The 13,967-nt window shown below is 30.9% G+C and overlaps 1 protein-coding gene across 8 annotated transcripts in view; it reads left to right on the top strand.

The window, feature by feature from the left end:
- Positions 1 to 1,892: 1,892 nt before the first annotated feature.
- LOC105832979 (nuclear factor 1 X-type) overlaps positions 1,893 to 13,967 on the top strand; it is a 49,444-nt gene continuing 37,369 nt past the window's right edge. For 3 of the 8 annotated variants that reach the window (XM_036285115.1, XM_036285109.1, XM_012674341.3), the window contains exons 1-2: positions 1,893 to 3,351; positions 13,248 to 13,403. In XM_036285115.1, the coding sequence (XP_036141008.1) occupies positions 3,271 to 3,351; positions 13,248 to 13,403 (237 nt within the window). In that variant the 5' untranslated portion in view covers positions 1,893 to 3,270. Of the gene's footprint in view, positions 3,352 to 3,832; positions 5,141 to 5,840; positions 6,417 to 13,247; positions 13,404 to 13,967 lie in introns of those variants that run through there. The other 5 variants (XM_036285113.1, XM_036285112.1, XM_036285111.1 and 2 more) reach the window with 5 other exon arrangements.

Raw genomic sequence — 13,967 nt, 5'->3', positions numbered from 1 at the left:
TGCAATCAGTAACCGCAGAAACAAAAAAAGTACTAAGTACTCACAAAAGAATTTTTTAGTTTTTAAGTTCATCATATAGGATCCATTATTTTGAATGTATGATAAATAGTCACACGTTTGTAATAATAAATGGTCCCAAGAATCAAATAATTACAATTATAAATATTATTAACACAGAATGTCGCTCGAAAGTGATAGTCTTACACCTGTCTCCAATTTCTAATTTTCATGAACTTTGAGCTTTTTTTTATTATTTATAATTTTTTCACATAGACTTTCCAATTTTTTAAATATGATAATATGTTACAATTCATAACCTAAATGAAAGTCCCTATGGATCCAAGGTCCAAAAGTGGCTTATTCATCCGGTAGGGGGGGGGGGGAGAATGGAAAGGGGATAATAAATCAGAGTGGATATTATGTCCGCCATTTTGAATTATGTAATTTTGACTTTAGATTCATAATCACGACCCCAAAACACCCCTAGCTAGTATAATTTTTAAGTACAAGTTGATAATGAATAATTTTCGCAAACAAATTCTTTTGCTAAAAATGAGTTTTTGTTAAGAACAATTGTATACTTAATAATTACCCCTGCAATTAAATTCATTAGTTATAGAAATATCTTAGCTATTGAATGATACCAAATATGTTATACAAATACGTAAAATATTTGATTAATACAAAAAATAAGCTTAGGCGATAAGTGTTGCCCTTAGGGCGAAACTGATGCAAAGGGTTAAAGAGTGTTGTTATCTGGCCATATACTACAAAATTCATTGGGATGCTCGCGAAAATTTACCTTACTTATTGAACGACCCTTGTACAATAAAACTGCAACAAAATAAAGTCATTCTCACATAGCACTGAATGTCTCATGGATTACATCACAATTGGGACTAAAATAACATTTAAATAGGATGAAATTTGAATATAAATCTGATATTCTAAGTATATATATTATCCTTCGATATATTAAACAACTGACATTGATTATCCTTTTATATTAATGTTTAAAAACATTTGTTTCTATCATTAAAATAATTTTAAATACTTAAAAAACAAGTATATTATATGTATATTATATGTTTTATTACTAAAAATGTTTCATTAATATTAATTGAGAGTGCTCACTGAACAAAAAAAGGAAGATAATACTTGCTTACCAATCCATAATTATTTTTAAATTGTGATATTTTCTCTATTCTCTACTCTCTATTTTTTATTTTCTATTCTCTATTCTTTAATATGAGTTTGTCTATGATTTAATATGAGTGTCTCCATACGGCGCTTAGCAAAAATAGAAGGAATTTTAAAGCAAATATGCGCACGCAGTTTATCTAGAATTTATATGTTAAATAAACTTTTAATAAAAATATTTCAAAAACTGAAACCTAATCTAATGTCAATTTTATATCATATTGATGTGAATTTTCGTTATGATCAATTTAATTGAAATGGCTACAATAAATTGTGAAATTCAAAATTTTTAAAGAAAAAAATAACGTTTGCTCATTGATTTGCTTTATCTGCTATCAATATTTATATTCTTATATAAATAATACACTTTTAAAATATTTTTTTAAGGGAATCCTTAACGTTGCAAATGAAATCAAAGAAGACATTTGCAGCAATTTTACTAAAATCTTTCAGAAAAACTTTCTTTGTAATATTTTAGAAATGTTTCTTTCAAACCAAAGCGGATATCGTTACATCTTGATGTTACATTTTGACTGTAACCTTGCAAAGAAATTACGACAATTTGAATGTTTCAATATTATGTCTCTGCAATCTTACAGAAATATTTCTATCCTATAATGATACACATGTAAATATATTAATATTTTTATTTCAAATGTAGACATAAAAAAGTTTATTTTTCTATTTTTCTATTATATTTTCTCTAATTTTCTGACAGACCCACACACACGCGCGCGCGAGCGCGCGCAACGGATTTAAACCTGTTTATCTATTCATTCTGATTTATGTATTTCCACTTTTCGTTTTTTTGAATTATCTTTCTATATCTCATAGCGGACTGCACTCTGACATGGAGCTTGCGCGACGCTGCTAGCTTTTTACGCCGACGCCGACGCCGACGCCGACGCCGACGCCGACGCCGACGCCGACGCCGACGCCGACGCCGTCGCCGACATCGATGCAGTGTTCGCGATTTGGAGTCGATGTAGTCCGAGGCTCGATGTCTTCGGACACGGAAGCTGAAAGGAACTGAAGCACAAGAGTCCTTTATTATTATTGCCGTTGTGTTGTCATTGTATTCGTCAATGTGATAAAGGAAATAGTCAATTAAAATTAGCGGCAAAGAGAAAAGGCAGAAAGAGGGAAAATATTGATAAAGATAAAGAAAGACAGAGAACGAGAGAGAGAGAGAGAGAGAGAGAGCAAGGAATACATGAAAAATAAAGATCTGAAGAAAGAGAAATCTATGGAACATCCTTATAGACATTTGCAGAATGAAAAATACGATATCGAGAATAGGAAGGAGCAAAAGTCAGTAAGATAAAAGCAGAAAGGAGAGAGGGAGCGTAAGAAAGAGATACGAGGAAGGGGTGACAGTGTGTGTGTGTGGGGGAGTATCACGAATTGTGGCAATACGCGCGCGCGAAAGAGAGAGAGAGAGAGAGAGAGAGAGAGACATAAAGGAGATCCGAAATCGAAAAGTTCGCAATTGTGGCTGCTGCGGTTAGGTAGGATGCGTGTGCTTGGGTGCGGCGTCTCGTCACCACCCGATAAACGGCAGTTTAACAGTGTCAATAGCATTTGTAATATCATTGCCAACGGCGGACCCGTCGGTGTCAGGAACAACAGTTCTGTGAGAATTCTTGAACGCGCAGAATTGTTTACGAAAGGTAGCGACCGAATCGTCAAAGACAGATCTTCGTGGAGTTTAAGAATTCGGTACAACCACATCACTACCACCCCGTTATTATCACCGTATTGTCCGAAACTTCTTCGATAGCTCGCAAGGGTAGAAAATTCCTTCAATCCACGTGCTTTATTTTTGGAAACTTGCAAAAGCAATCGTACAGCTGTACGTTAAAAAGGACACGGTCCTTGTCATATGGACGATATCGGTGCTTCGAAAACGAATTCGGATTCCGCGCTCGTTATCCAAACTAAGCTCTTCTTCCGCATTGTAACGACTGTCATTGGACTTAGGTGTTAAAGTGCGGCATCAAGCGGCATCAGACATTGACGGCAGGGTTGAACCAGCTGCAGTCTGGGTTTTAGACAACGTTCAGATTACTCATGTTTATCCCGGACACTTTGAGAAGCTGCATGGTGGAACCGGATGTTTCGACTTATCTGCAGGCTCCTTCTGTCGGACAGGTGCTTAGATTTTTAAAACACTTTGTTTATGTTTGCTACTCACGTAGAAATTACTTGATTTTGGTATTTTGTGCATGTGTACTTCTGCTTTTACTCGAATTTGTTTTCTTAATAGTTGAGAGTTTTTAAATATCAATGTTTTTATCAAATTAAAAAAAATACAGTGATTATGCAAGTATGCGATTTTAAACGCGCGCGTGCTCTGTTACCTTATTTATCTCATCTTTCGACGCAATCTATTTTATGATATACATGTAAAATCTTGTCAGTTTATTTTTGACTATAATCTTCGTGATTAATTCTTGCGATGTAAATTATATGTATATATGTGTGTGTGTGTGTGTGTGTGTGTGTGTGTGTGTGTGTGTGTGTGTGTGTGTACATAGTTGTGCGCGCGCGCCTGTGTGTGTGTGTGTGTGTGTGTACATAGTTGTGCGCGCGCGCCTGTGTGTGTGTGTGTGTGTGTGTGTACATAGTTGCGCGCGCGCGCCTGTGTGTGTGTGTGTGTGTACATAGTTGTGCGCGCGCGCCTCTGTGTGTGTGTGTGTGTGTGTACTGCACATCAATCCAATATATATTGATACCATTTTTATCTCAAATTAAAGGTTTTATTCAGAGTCATAAAATTGAATGCAAAGTTATATTGGCAAATTGGCCAAATTTCATCATTTGACAAAAAAGGATTAATAAATAAGTTAATAAATAAGTTAGTAAATAAGAGGGAGGATTAGGAAAAAATGCAGAAATCGTCTGACGTCGCGTTGCGTTGCGTCGCGTCAGTTCGAGGGCAAATCTAGTAAGCTAGGACAGGGGCTATTAATAACTGTTTAGGGTGCCGTACCTGGCCGCCGCGCGCGCGGTACCGTCCGCGTCTCGATACGCGCGTCCCGACGACCGGCGTCTCAGTGTCGTCGCGGCGACCGACGTCGCATCCGTCGTATTGCCGGTCCGTTGCTCCAACGGTGAGACGTAGGTCGTGTACGAGCCCGCGGAATCCAAAATAGCGCCCTCCTACGTAATTGCGCGTCCAACTTGCCTTCATAGCCTAAGTGAGACTGTTTGCGCTAAAAAATTAACTCAGCGGTTATTTTGTTTGTTATCTCGTGCTTGCGCTGTCGCACCGAAGTTATGGCACTCCTACGAAATCATCCATTCGGTTGTGCCTTGTCGGAACTTCAACGAAATGGCGCGGTGCAGTGTATCTCTTCAAAGAATATGGGGGAAAACTGTACCAGGCGCTTTATATAGAGCCATATGTTCGGCTGGTATAGATTCTTGCTTCTCGAATTCGCGTGGATGGATCAAAGTGTTAATTTTATGTTTGGTTTAGTTGATTGCTGGTCGTTACGTTTTTCATGTCGATGCATTCGTGTTGTGCACTTTCCCATCGAATTAATGCTCACAATGTGTTATTTATCGTAGAGACACCGTGGCCCATTCTTACAGCAACTTTCGCAGTTTTTCTTGTTGTTTATTTATTACCGTTAGCTAAAAAAAAATTATTTTTTTTTGTTTCTACAATTTTTATGACCGGCAAGAATTACATTAATCCGATCAAGATGTTTTATTAATTGTGACTCGTGAATTTTTTTCAAACGCGAGTTTGCACCACGCGATATTGCGCGAATAAGAACAGAAAAGAAGGAGAAAGAGGAGGGAAAAAGGAGAAATAGAAGGAGAAGGTGAAGGAGAAGGAGGAGGAGGAAGAAACGGTGGTGGCGGAAGAACAGAAGGAGGAGGAGGTGACGGACTCTAATTTGAGTTCGCAAATCGCTCGTACCTGACAATGGTACGTTTCCCGTGTGACCATCGTTTTCCGGGAGTGATTCACTTTGCGCTTCTTCCTGCTTGGCTACTCGTCGATTTTTCGGCATGAATTTTCTCGTGTGAGAAGTAACGTAGAGTAAAGAAAAAGCAAAATAAAAAAAAAGGAAAAAGAAAAAAAGGAGACGAAAGAATTGGAATCGTTTTCTTTGGCTTTTTTGCTTGTATTTCCCAAATATATCCCAAAAAATTCATTACGCGTTCCTCTCCAACATGTTTTTTTTATCATTGTCGCGATGAGTGTTTAACGTTTCTGATTTTTGTTGGCCTCCGAAAATAACAACGCTACATAGGCAAATGGACGCGCGTATAAACGCGTATATCACGCGTCCGCAACACGTCCATGAACGACAGTCTCGTCTCCCAGTTGTGTTCATTTCTTATTATTTTGTCGTACGTAAATTTATGTTTCGCTCTCTCGTATGATAACGTATCTGACGAGACGCTGAAGAAAAGATCGCAGATGTATTGATATGCTCTTCTCCTTCAATTCCTTTTTCTCTTTTTGCCGCTACGTTGTGCGCATACGATGATGCTTAAGTTTCGAGAACCCAACGAGATTTTGACGCTTAAAATTTTAACTCAAACAAATTTTGAGAGGCTCTTTTAAACAAAAACAGCCGTAAATGAAATTCAATAGGATTAAGTTTAGAATTTTTTTTTAGAATTTTCTTTCTAGAAAGGAAACTTTTCGTTTTTAACGTTAAAGATACCGTATTGAAAGGACTATCGCTCGCTACAAATGTTATAATGACTTCACGGTGACAGCGTAGGTAAAAGTTATGCGAGATTACATACAACATACAAAACGCATAGAATACGACAACGACGATGTTTTAAACAAGATTGTCGTTGGCAGCGGTTTCTCGATGATGTGAGACTTCTGTCAAAAGTGAGGATAAACATATATATTTATCGAATAACTGAAAAATACATGAGAGAAGAGGGAGAAAAGTGCGCAAGCGTGTGAATCGTGAAAGTTTTGAAGTCGGAAGAATTCTCAATTGTTGACTTGCGCGCTTGGCTGTTTTCAAATCGCGAGGAAGTCGATCGCTTTTTCTGTTGAACAGATCTAATCGGTACAGATGAGACCGCGAGCGATCCGCAACTGCATGAAGAATTATCGGAGTCTTCGCAATCATTACCGCGAGAATTGCTGTTTTTGACAGCTGGACTCTGACAAGAGGGACGGACAGACGGTAGTGTACTACAGCGGCTGCAGTGTTTGTGAATACTCGATGGTTCGTTTGTGTTTTTTAGCAGTTTATTCGTAGCATTCATTACATACATGATAAGAATATTAATATTCATTACGGATAGAGAAAAGAAAGAATGAATGAATCGATATTTATTTAGCCCTCTGAACATAGTATCTTAAAGAATAAAAAATTACAGGAATACATAACTTAGGTAACTACAAGATTTGAAAATCTTAACAATGCAAATGAATTAAAATTTTCTCTCTTTCTTTCTCTATGCTGTGTGGGGGGAAGGGGTGCGTGCGTGGATATGTATGTGTACGCATGTGCTTGGTACAGAGAGAGAGAGAGAGGGGGGGGGGAGAAAAGATATTGCATTAAGAACTTGTTTCAACTTTTTAGTAAACTTATTAGGTAAGCATGTATCTATTTCTTTTTTTCTAAATAAAGGTAATAGATATAAAAATAAAGATAATAAAAGATAATACAATTTTATATTTCACATATTACAATTGTGAAAGAATTTTTCAAAATATTATATGTGCGTGTAAAATGTTACAATCAAAATGTTTTTAAAATCTATTTCACGCAGTAAATTTGAAAACATATTCAAACATATCCAGCACAAAAGTCATTATGATATTAAAATGATTATTAAAAGTTATTTTTTCATCAATTATGATTCATTTTTATATCATTTCAACTTGTTTTTGGATATGACTGTTTTGGATATTGTATTAATCTACTAGAGCAGTAGATTAATACAATATATGCGTTTTGTATAATATGATCTTGGAATAGGGAATAATTATTATTAATGTATTCCGTAGTAATAGTTAAATAAAAAAAGAACATATACTCGTAATATTTAAACTTTACGCTTTTTTAAATTTAAATAAATTTATTTTGAATTTTTTAAAGGAAAGTAGATGAATGTTATTCAAATATATATATGTATATAAGTACTTAAAAAATCTATTTTACGTCATAATATACAAGTACGTTACGCAAATATTATTGTTTTATTTTTATTTTTAAAAATTGTGTGTGTAGATTTTATATATATATATACTATATATATATATATATATATATATATATATATATAATGTTTTAACATTAAAAAACTGCATTTATATTTAGTATTGCTATATATTTGCGTAGATGTATCATATTATCCTATTGCGTTATTAAATGTCTAAATTAGGAATTTCTCATTACGACCGTAAAATTGAACAGAAACATGTCTCAAATCCGTAATTCAGTGACATAGATTTACGGATTTGTAATGTTTCTGTAGCAAGTTTATTTGAAACGAGGTAATCTCGAACTATTATGACTATTTTTACTTGAAAAGGGTCTGAACCCTAGATCGAAATGTTGTGTTAAACTTTTAATATAATAAATAGTTCTTCGTCAGTTCTGTCGGCAAAAAAAATCCATTCATTTCTTTTCATTATAATTAGCAATAATAAGTCTCATTAGTGTTGTATTTACATTTATTTATTATCATATTTACATTTATTATAATCAGATTGCAAATATTAAATAAAAACGTATTCAAGAAGTGTTTGAAAAGTTTTGGAAATTTATTACACGCGAACTGGATATCGACAAAATTTGTCAGTCTTGAAAGACAAATTTTGTCGATATTTTTAGCCAAAATATGTAATATTACAAATTAAAATTACGAGTAATTCAATATTTTTAACGCTAACAAATCTATAAAATCTCTTCCTTTTTTAAATCTCCCCCATAAAATTGTAAAAAAATTATTATGATAAATAACGTCCCAGCCAGAATTTTAATTTGGATTTTCCTACATTTCGTATGGGTGTCCTACTAACTCGACCATTGAGGTATATGTTGGAGATTGTAATTTTCAATAATAAATTATACAATATGCAAAAATCCAATATTAGTTTGTGCAGTATGAAATGTATATTTTTAATTGTTCACCATCTCTCGAAAGGCAATGACAAAGCATTGAGAGTATCTTTGCCAAAACAGTCACTATAGAGCATACAAATAGAGATCTTAATCTTTTTCATAAAAGATCGAGGTTGACAAAGAGAATATATATATATATATATGTGTGTGTGTGTGTGTGTGTGTGTGTGTGTATAATTTTTATTTAAAATTAAATAAAATTATATTTATTTAAAATAAAGCAAATATATTACAGAATATATGCAAATGTATGTAAGTATATGTAATTCTCCTGAATATAGACTGTAATATTGACAATCTATAATAATATATATGTAATACAAATCATACATTATTGTTATTATTATTATTTAGCACCTTTTTAATGAAGCTGCATTAGTAAAATTCGGTGCCAATTATTAAACTTTTTATAAATCGAAATATGAACAGCCAGATCAAATATTAAGTAACAAAAAATTTAAGTGTACATACATTTGTATAATAATGCGATACAGTTTCAAAAGAAAGTAGAAGCATAGAATAATTCTAGTATATATGCCGCACCTAGCAAAAACTTAATTTATCGAGTAGAGGAATATTGTCAGTACTAGCATAAGTTTTCTAAAAGGGTACTCTCTTATTCCTCAAAAGCTAAACATTGCACTTTATTAATGCTAATAAAAATGATCTGCTGAGAGAATTAAAGACATAAAAATCTATAAACGTTTAAAGTTCATAAACGTGGAAACTTTTTTATATCTTTTTTATAAAATCTGTTAAAAAAGAATTCTTCAAAAGTGAGAATGTGAAATTGCATAATTTTCTTTTATAAATTGCATAGTTTAAACAATGATAAGTAAGTATTATTGATAATACTAAACGATTTTACATGTTTACACAGCTTCTTAAAATTGTTTTGTTTTTCTTTTTTCTTTTTTTTCTCATATGATATAAAACATAAAATTATTGTGAAATGTAAACCGTATATATTTCTCTATTACAGATCATAGATGTAGTTTATTTCTTTCGTAATATAATTTTATTTTAAATAAGTTGTCTATTTTTTAAATAAATTGTATATATTCATTTTTAATCTTTAAATTGGTTTTATTTTTAAAATATTTAATTCTAGTTTTTATAAACTTAGTTATTTAATACATAGCAATATATATTTTAATACTTTATTAAAATTGTTTTAATTTATGAATTTATTTTATAATTAACTTTTTCACTATGGAATTACGTTTAAATTTTATTATTACTATCTATACTAAAACTGTTATACTATAGCAGTTTTTGGCAATATTTTAATAACGGTCGGAAGTGTCCCTCACCGATTTTAATGAACTTTGGATATGTCGTAGAACATAAAAAAATATTAGATCTATATTGTTTTAGCGTATCTCGACATTTAGTGGTTGAAACCACTCCTTGAAGATAACAGATTATTTTGTTTTTGGCGAATATCTTTGAAAATATAAAGTTTATAAAAAAATGTTCTATGCAAAAGTTTTATGATATTTTATATTCTTTACAATAGTATACTTATGTTTAAAAAAATTTTAAATTTGTTTGGACTTCCATTTTCACTCCTTATTTTGCAAAATTTTCGGGTATAATAATATATGGGTTCCACCATTTAATTTTTAGAAAAACGAGATGATAATCTCGTGCTATAGATGCCGCGCTAGAAGTAGTGTTGCATTATTTCTTTAGTAGTTTAGTCGCTACATTCAACCGCTTCCTCTTCTGCATATTCTTATAATTGCAAAATTCGCTAAAGAACGTTAATTTTTTATCTTTTAAACATAAAAACGATTTTGAAAATATTAGTGATGTTCCATATTCTCCTATTGATTCTAACTGCTATCTTTTTTCTCTTTTCAATAAATTGTTAATTATGTTTGTTAAGTACATATCTGAATAATTCTTATAACATTGGTAAAACTTTAACAAACTTATATTGAATTATAAAACTTATACAAGAATTAAAAGACAAATATTACAAAAATTATGTCACAAATATTTATTGAGTTATTTAAATAAAACAAAATGGTAGTTCATAACCTTCTTCTTTCCTCTAATAATAATGCAATATTGAAGACGTTAATACGTGCAGATACGTACACTTTGTATATTCTGCGCGAGCGTAAGTGTTGCTTTTTTTTTCACAGAATGTTTGTGCGGCATTAATTCCGTGCACTAAAAATACATATTCTAAACAAATAAAATGTACTTACAATGTACAGACATTAAATTGAATAAAAAATACAAGATCTAAACATTTTTCCTATATATCATTCACTACTGTTCCTCTATATTTTTGTATCACAAAATATAATTGCTAAGCCTTTTAAAATTCCTAAAATAATCATTTTACGTACGTTATAATACATAATTGCGCTACTTGTTATGTTGACAAATTGATTCAACTTATTATAATTTCGTTAATATTGAAAGTAGAAAACTGAAATCACAACATACTATTATGATATAAAGGTACATAACAGAATGGTTGTAATTTACCTTTTTATATTTTTTTCAATTTCTAAAATATATACAACTAAATATAATATGACAAATTTCTACGCGGAAAATACCACAGTTATTTTAATTAAATGCTAAAATGTAAAAAAATTTAAATTTTTTAAATACTTATAATTAAAAATGTCTTATAACGAATGTCGGTTATTACGAATTAACATATTAGCGTTATTGTATAATGGCGGGAACAAATGATTCCATAAGCAATTACTAGAATTTGTAATCTAATAATGAAGATTTATGGCCGTAATACAATTGCCGTAACATATAATACCATCTTCTTTTAATATTAAAAAAATGTTGATTTTTAAAGATAACCTTTCGACTCTTTGTCTACTAGGTTTCAAGTGCAAGATTCACGAATATTTTGTTATTCAAACTATTAAAAAAATGTTACAAGCATTACATTTGTAATTTTTATGAAACATTTTATTTTTTATTTGAAGTATTTTTTTAATTGAAGTATTTTAAGATATCTTTGAAAAATTTCAATGTATGTGTATAATAGAAGATCACAACATTGCTAAACTTTTTATTAAGATGTTTATTAATGTATTGTGTTCCTATATGTGAAATTTAAAGTAAATTTATTTTTTGTATTGTATTGTTTGAAAGAAAATTATTAAGAAATATGTTTATACTCTTATGTGTTGAACAATGCACATATTGGCTGTTTATTTAGCACAATATATTTTTTCCTAACAAGAAGAAAAAATTAAAAACTTATTATTATAAATCAGAATTTTCAACAAATGTATATCATAAAGTATAATCAGTTAACCGTGTAATTTAGAAAAATAATTGACCTCCAATACGGGAATTTTGAAAAAAATGTCATTCCTGTTGATACCTCCTGAAACTTAGTAACAAGGTATATACTACAAATAAAACACACAATATATATGTAACACAGGGGAACACTAATTCCTTTTCATGGAGTTGTAAACATATCAGCATATTTAATACGTATGTTTCTAGTTTTTTTTTTCATAATGTACGAATATGTAGAAACGGAATGCGCACTTTAAATATCCTTTAATATGCGTTTAATTTCGTGTGAGAAGGTATAAGTGTTCACGTTATCACTATTAATGAATGTATAATCTATAATTTTTAAACATTATGGTAGTGATCGTTAAACTAGAATAACCAATCCCATTATTTAGTGTGTTGTTGCCAAATTTTATTCATAATAAAATGTAATCTTTTAACAGTAATGAAATATATCAAATGCAAATAGTTATTTGATTAGAAAAGTGTTGTTGTACATCTTTAAATGAAAAAATTAAAAGAAAAAAATAAAAAATAAGGTAAAATATTACTTTTTGTAATTACTGTTTTACAAAGTATATGTAAACTATTATGAATTAATTAAGCATTAATCAATTTTTAATAGATTTAATAAAAAACAACTGTATTATATGAATCTTAATGTATATTTACGTATGCTTCTTGACGTATGAAACACGATTTAAATGGCATGCAGGTTAATAAACATAAATGGTGTTATAAGTAATATTAATATTAAATTAATATTCACGCTGAAGAAGATTCCGTAAAGTCGAAACGTCGTCTGTAGTTGGTTTAGTATTGAGATTAAAGATATATTTTATAAAATTAATACCTAACTCTTCGTTCATTTATTAGCTTACATATCATTTGATTTGTTAAAAACTATAAGTTTTTAAAGTTTATATTAACTTTTTGTCAAAATTAAAAATTTTGATTATGTCCTGAAACCAACTGCAAAAAACACAACGAATAATTTAGCTTATGCAGATCATCAATAATCACATTTTGCTGCAGTTTTAATGAAATAACTTAAATAAATAAAAATCCATTTCCACAAATGTAGATTAACTTTACTCTTGATTTGCTTTTGAACTGACTCTTTATTTTACTTTAATTTTAAGAATTAGAAAAAGATAAATTAAATCGCTATATCAAAATTAATCTACATTGATGCAAATAAACATAAATAGATCCAAATAAACTTTAGCATAAATATTTATTAGTTTTATTAGTATATGTAAAAAGATAAATTTGAATTTATTTGTAATACTATTCCCTTAAATTTGTACAAAGAAATTTAAAAAAACTTACAAAACATGAATTTAAGAATTAATGCAAACAAAATGTTAAAAACTTTTAAACCAATAAGAGATTTATGCTCAAATTTTACTAAGAATTATGAAATTTTAATATTTTTGGAAATATTTTGAGATGTGATACGTACGTCTTTTTAAAACATTTTTTTATTAATATCCGTGATTTTATATTAGTCAGTTGCATGCGTACTTGAAAAAAAAAAACGTAAACTTTTAAACGTTGCAAAATGTTTAATATAATGACATGTGTACGGACGTTCCTATGAAAAGAGTAAACATTGCATGATTTCAGGATGAGTTTCATCCGTTTATCGAGGCTCTTCTACCATTCGTGAAGTCTTTCTCATATACATGGTTCAATCTACAAGCTGCTAAAAGACGGTACTATAAGAAACACGAAAAGCGGATGAGCTTAGAAGAGGAACGCCAGTGTAAAGAGGAACTCCAGGTGAGGTATAACTTGAAATTAATTTAATAATAAAAATGGTTGTTTTTGTCTAAATTGTAACTTTTTTCACCAGTATTAAGAAACCGAATTACGAGTAAAATTTTCGCTTAACAATTAATTTGAAGCAAGCATCTAGTTTGTTACGTGCATGTTCGCGAATTGAATGATTGCAAAATTTAATGATAAATAGTGAATCTTCCGATTAAATTTCTAGTGGCCTGTCATGGCCATTCGACGATATCATGATTGGACATGGTACCGTTGCTAATGCTATCGGTCCGTTGCTTCTCTTCACCGATTCCCATCCTCCCTCACGACAGCGCTCGATCAATATTTTAATTTCGCGATGTTGCGGTATTTAGCGGAAGAGCGGCCAGCATTAACTAGTGGCGCATAGGCGGTTCTGCTTCCTTTATTTTCGTCTCATTTTTTGAATGCATCTGAAGAATGAATCTTTAACGCAAATTTACATTGTTATTTGTAAGTAAAAAATCTTTTTGCGTTTGACAACAAGTTCCGCATAGAATGGAAATATCTCTTAAAAAATAGTCCATTAGCTAGAAT

Source organism: Monomorium pharaonis, chromosome 3 (assembly GCF_013373865.1).
Source record: "Monomorium pharaonis isolate MP-MQ-018 chromosome 3, ASM1337386v2, whole genome shotgun sequence".
Lineage (NCBI taxonomy): Eukaryota > Metazoa > Arthropoda > Insecta > Hymenoptera > Formicidae > Monomorium > Monomorium pharaonis.
Note: the sequence above shows the minus strand (reverse complement) of the source record. Positions and strands in the feature narration are given on the sequence as shown.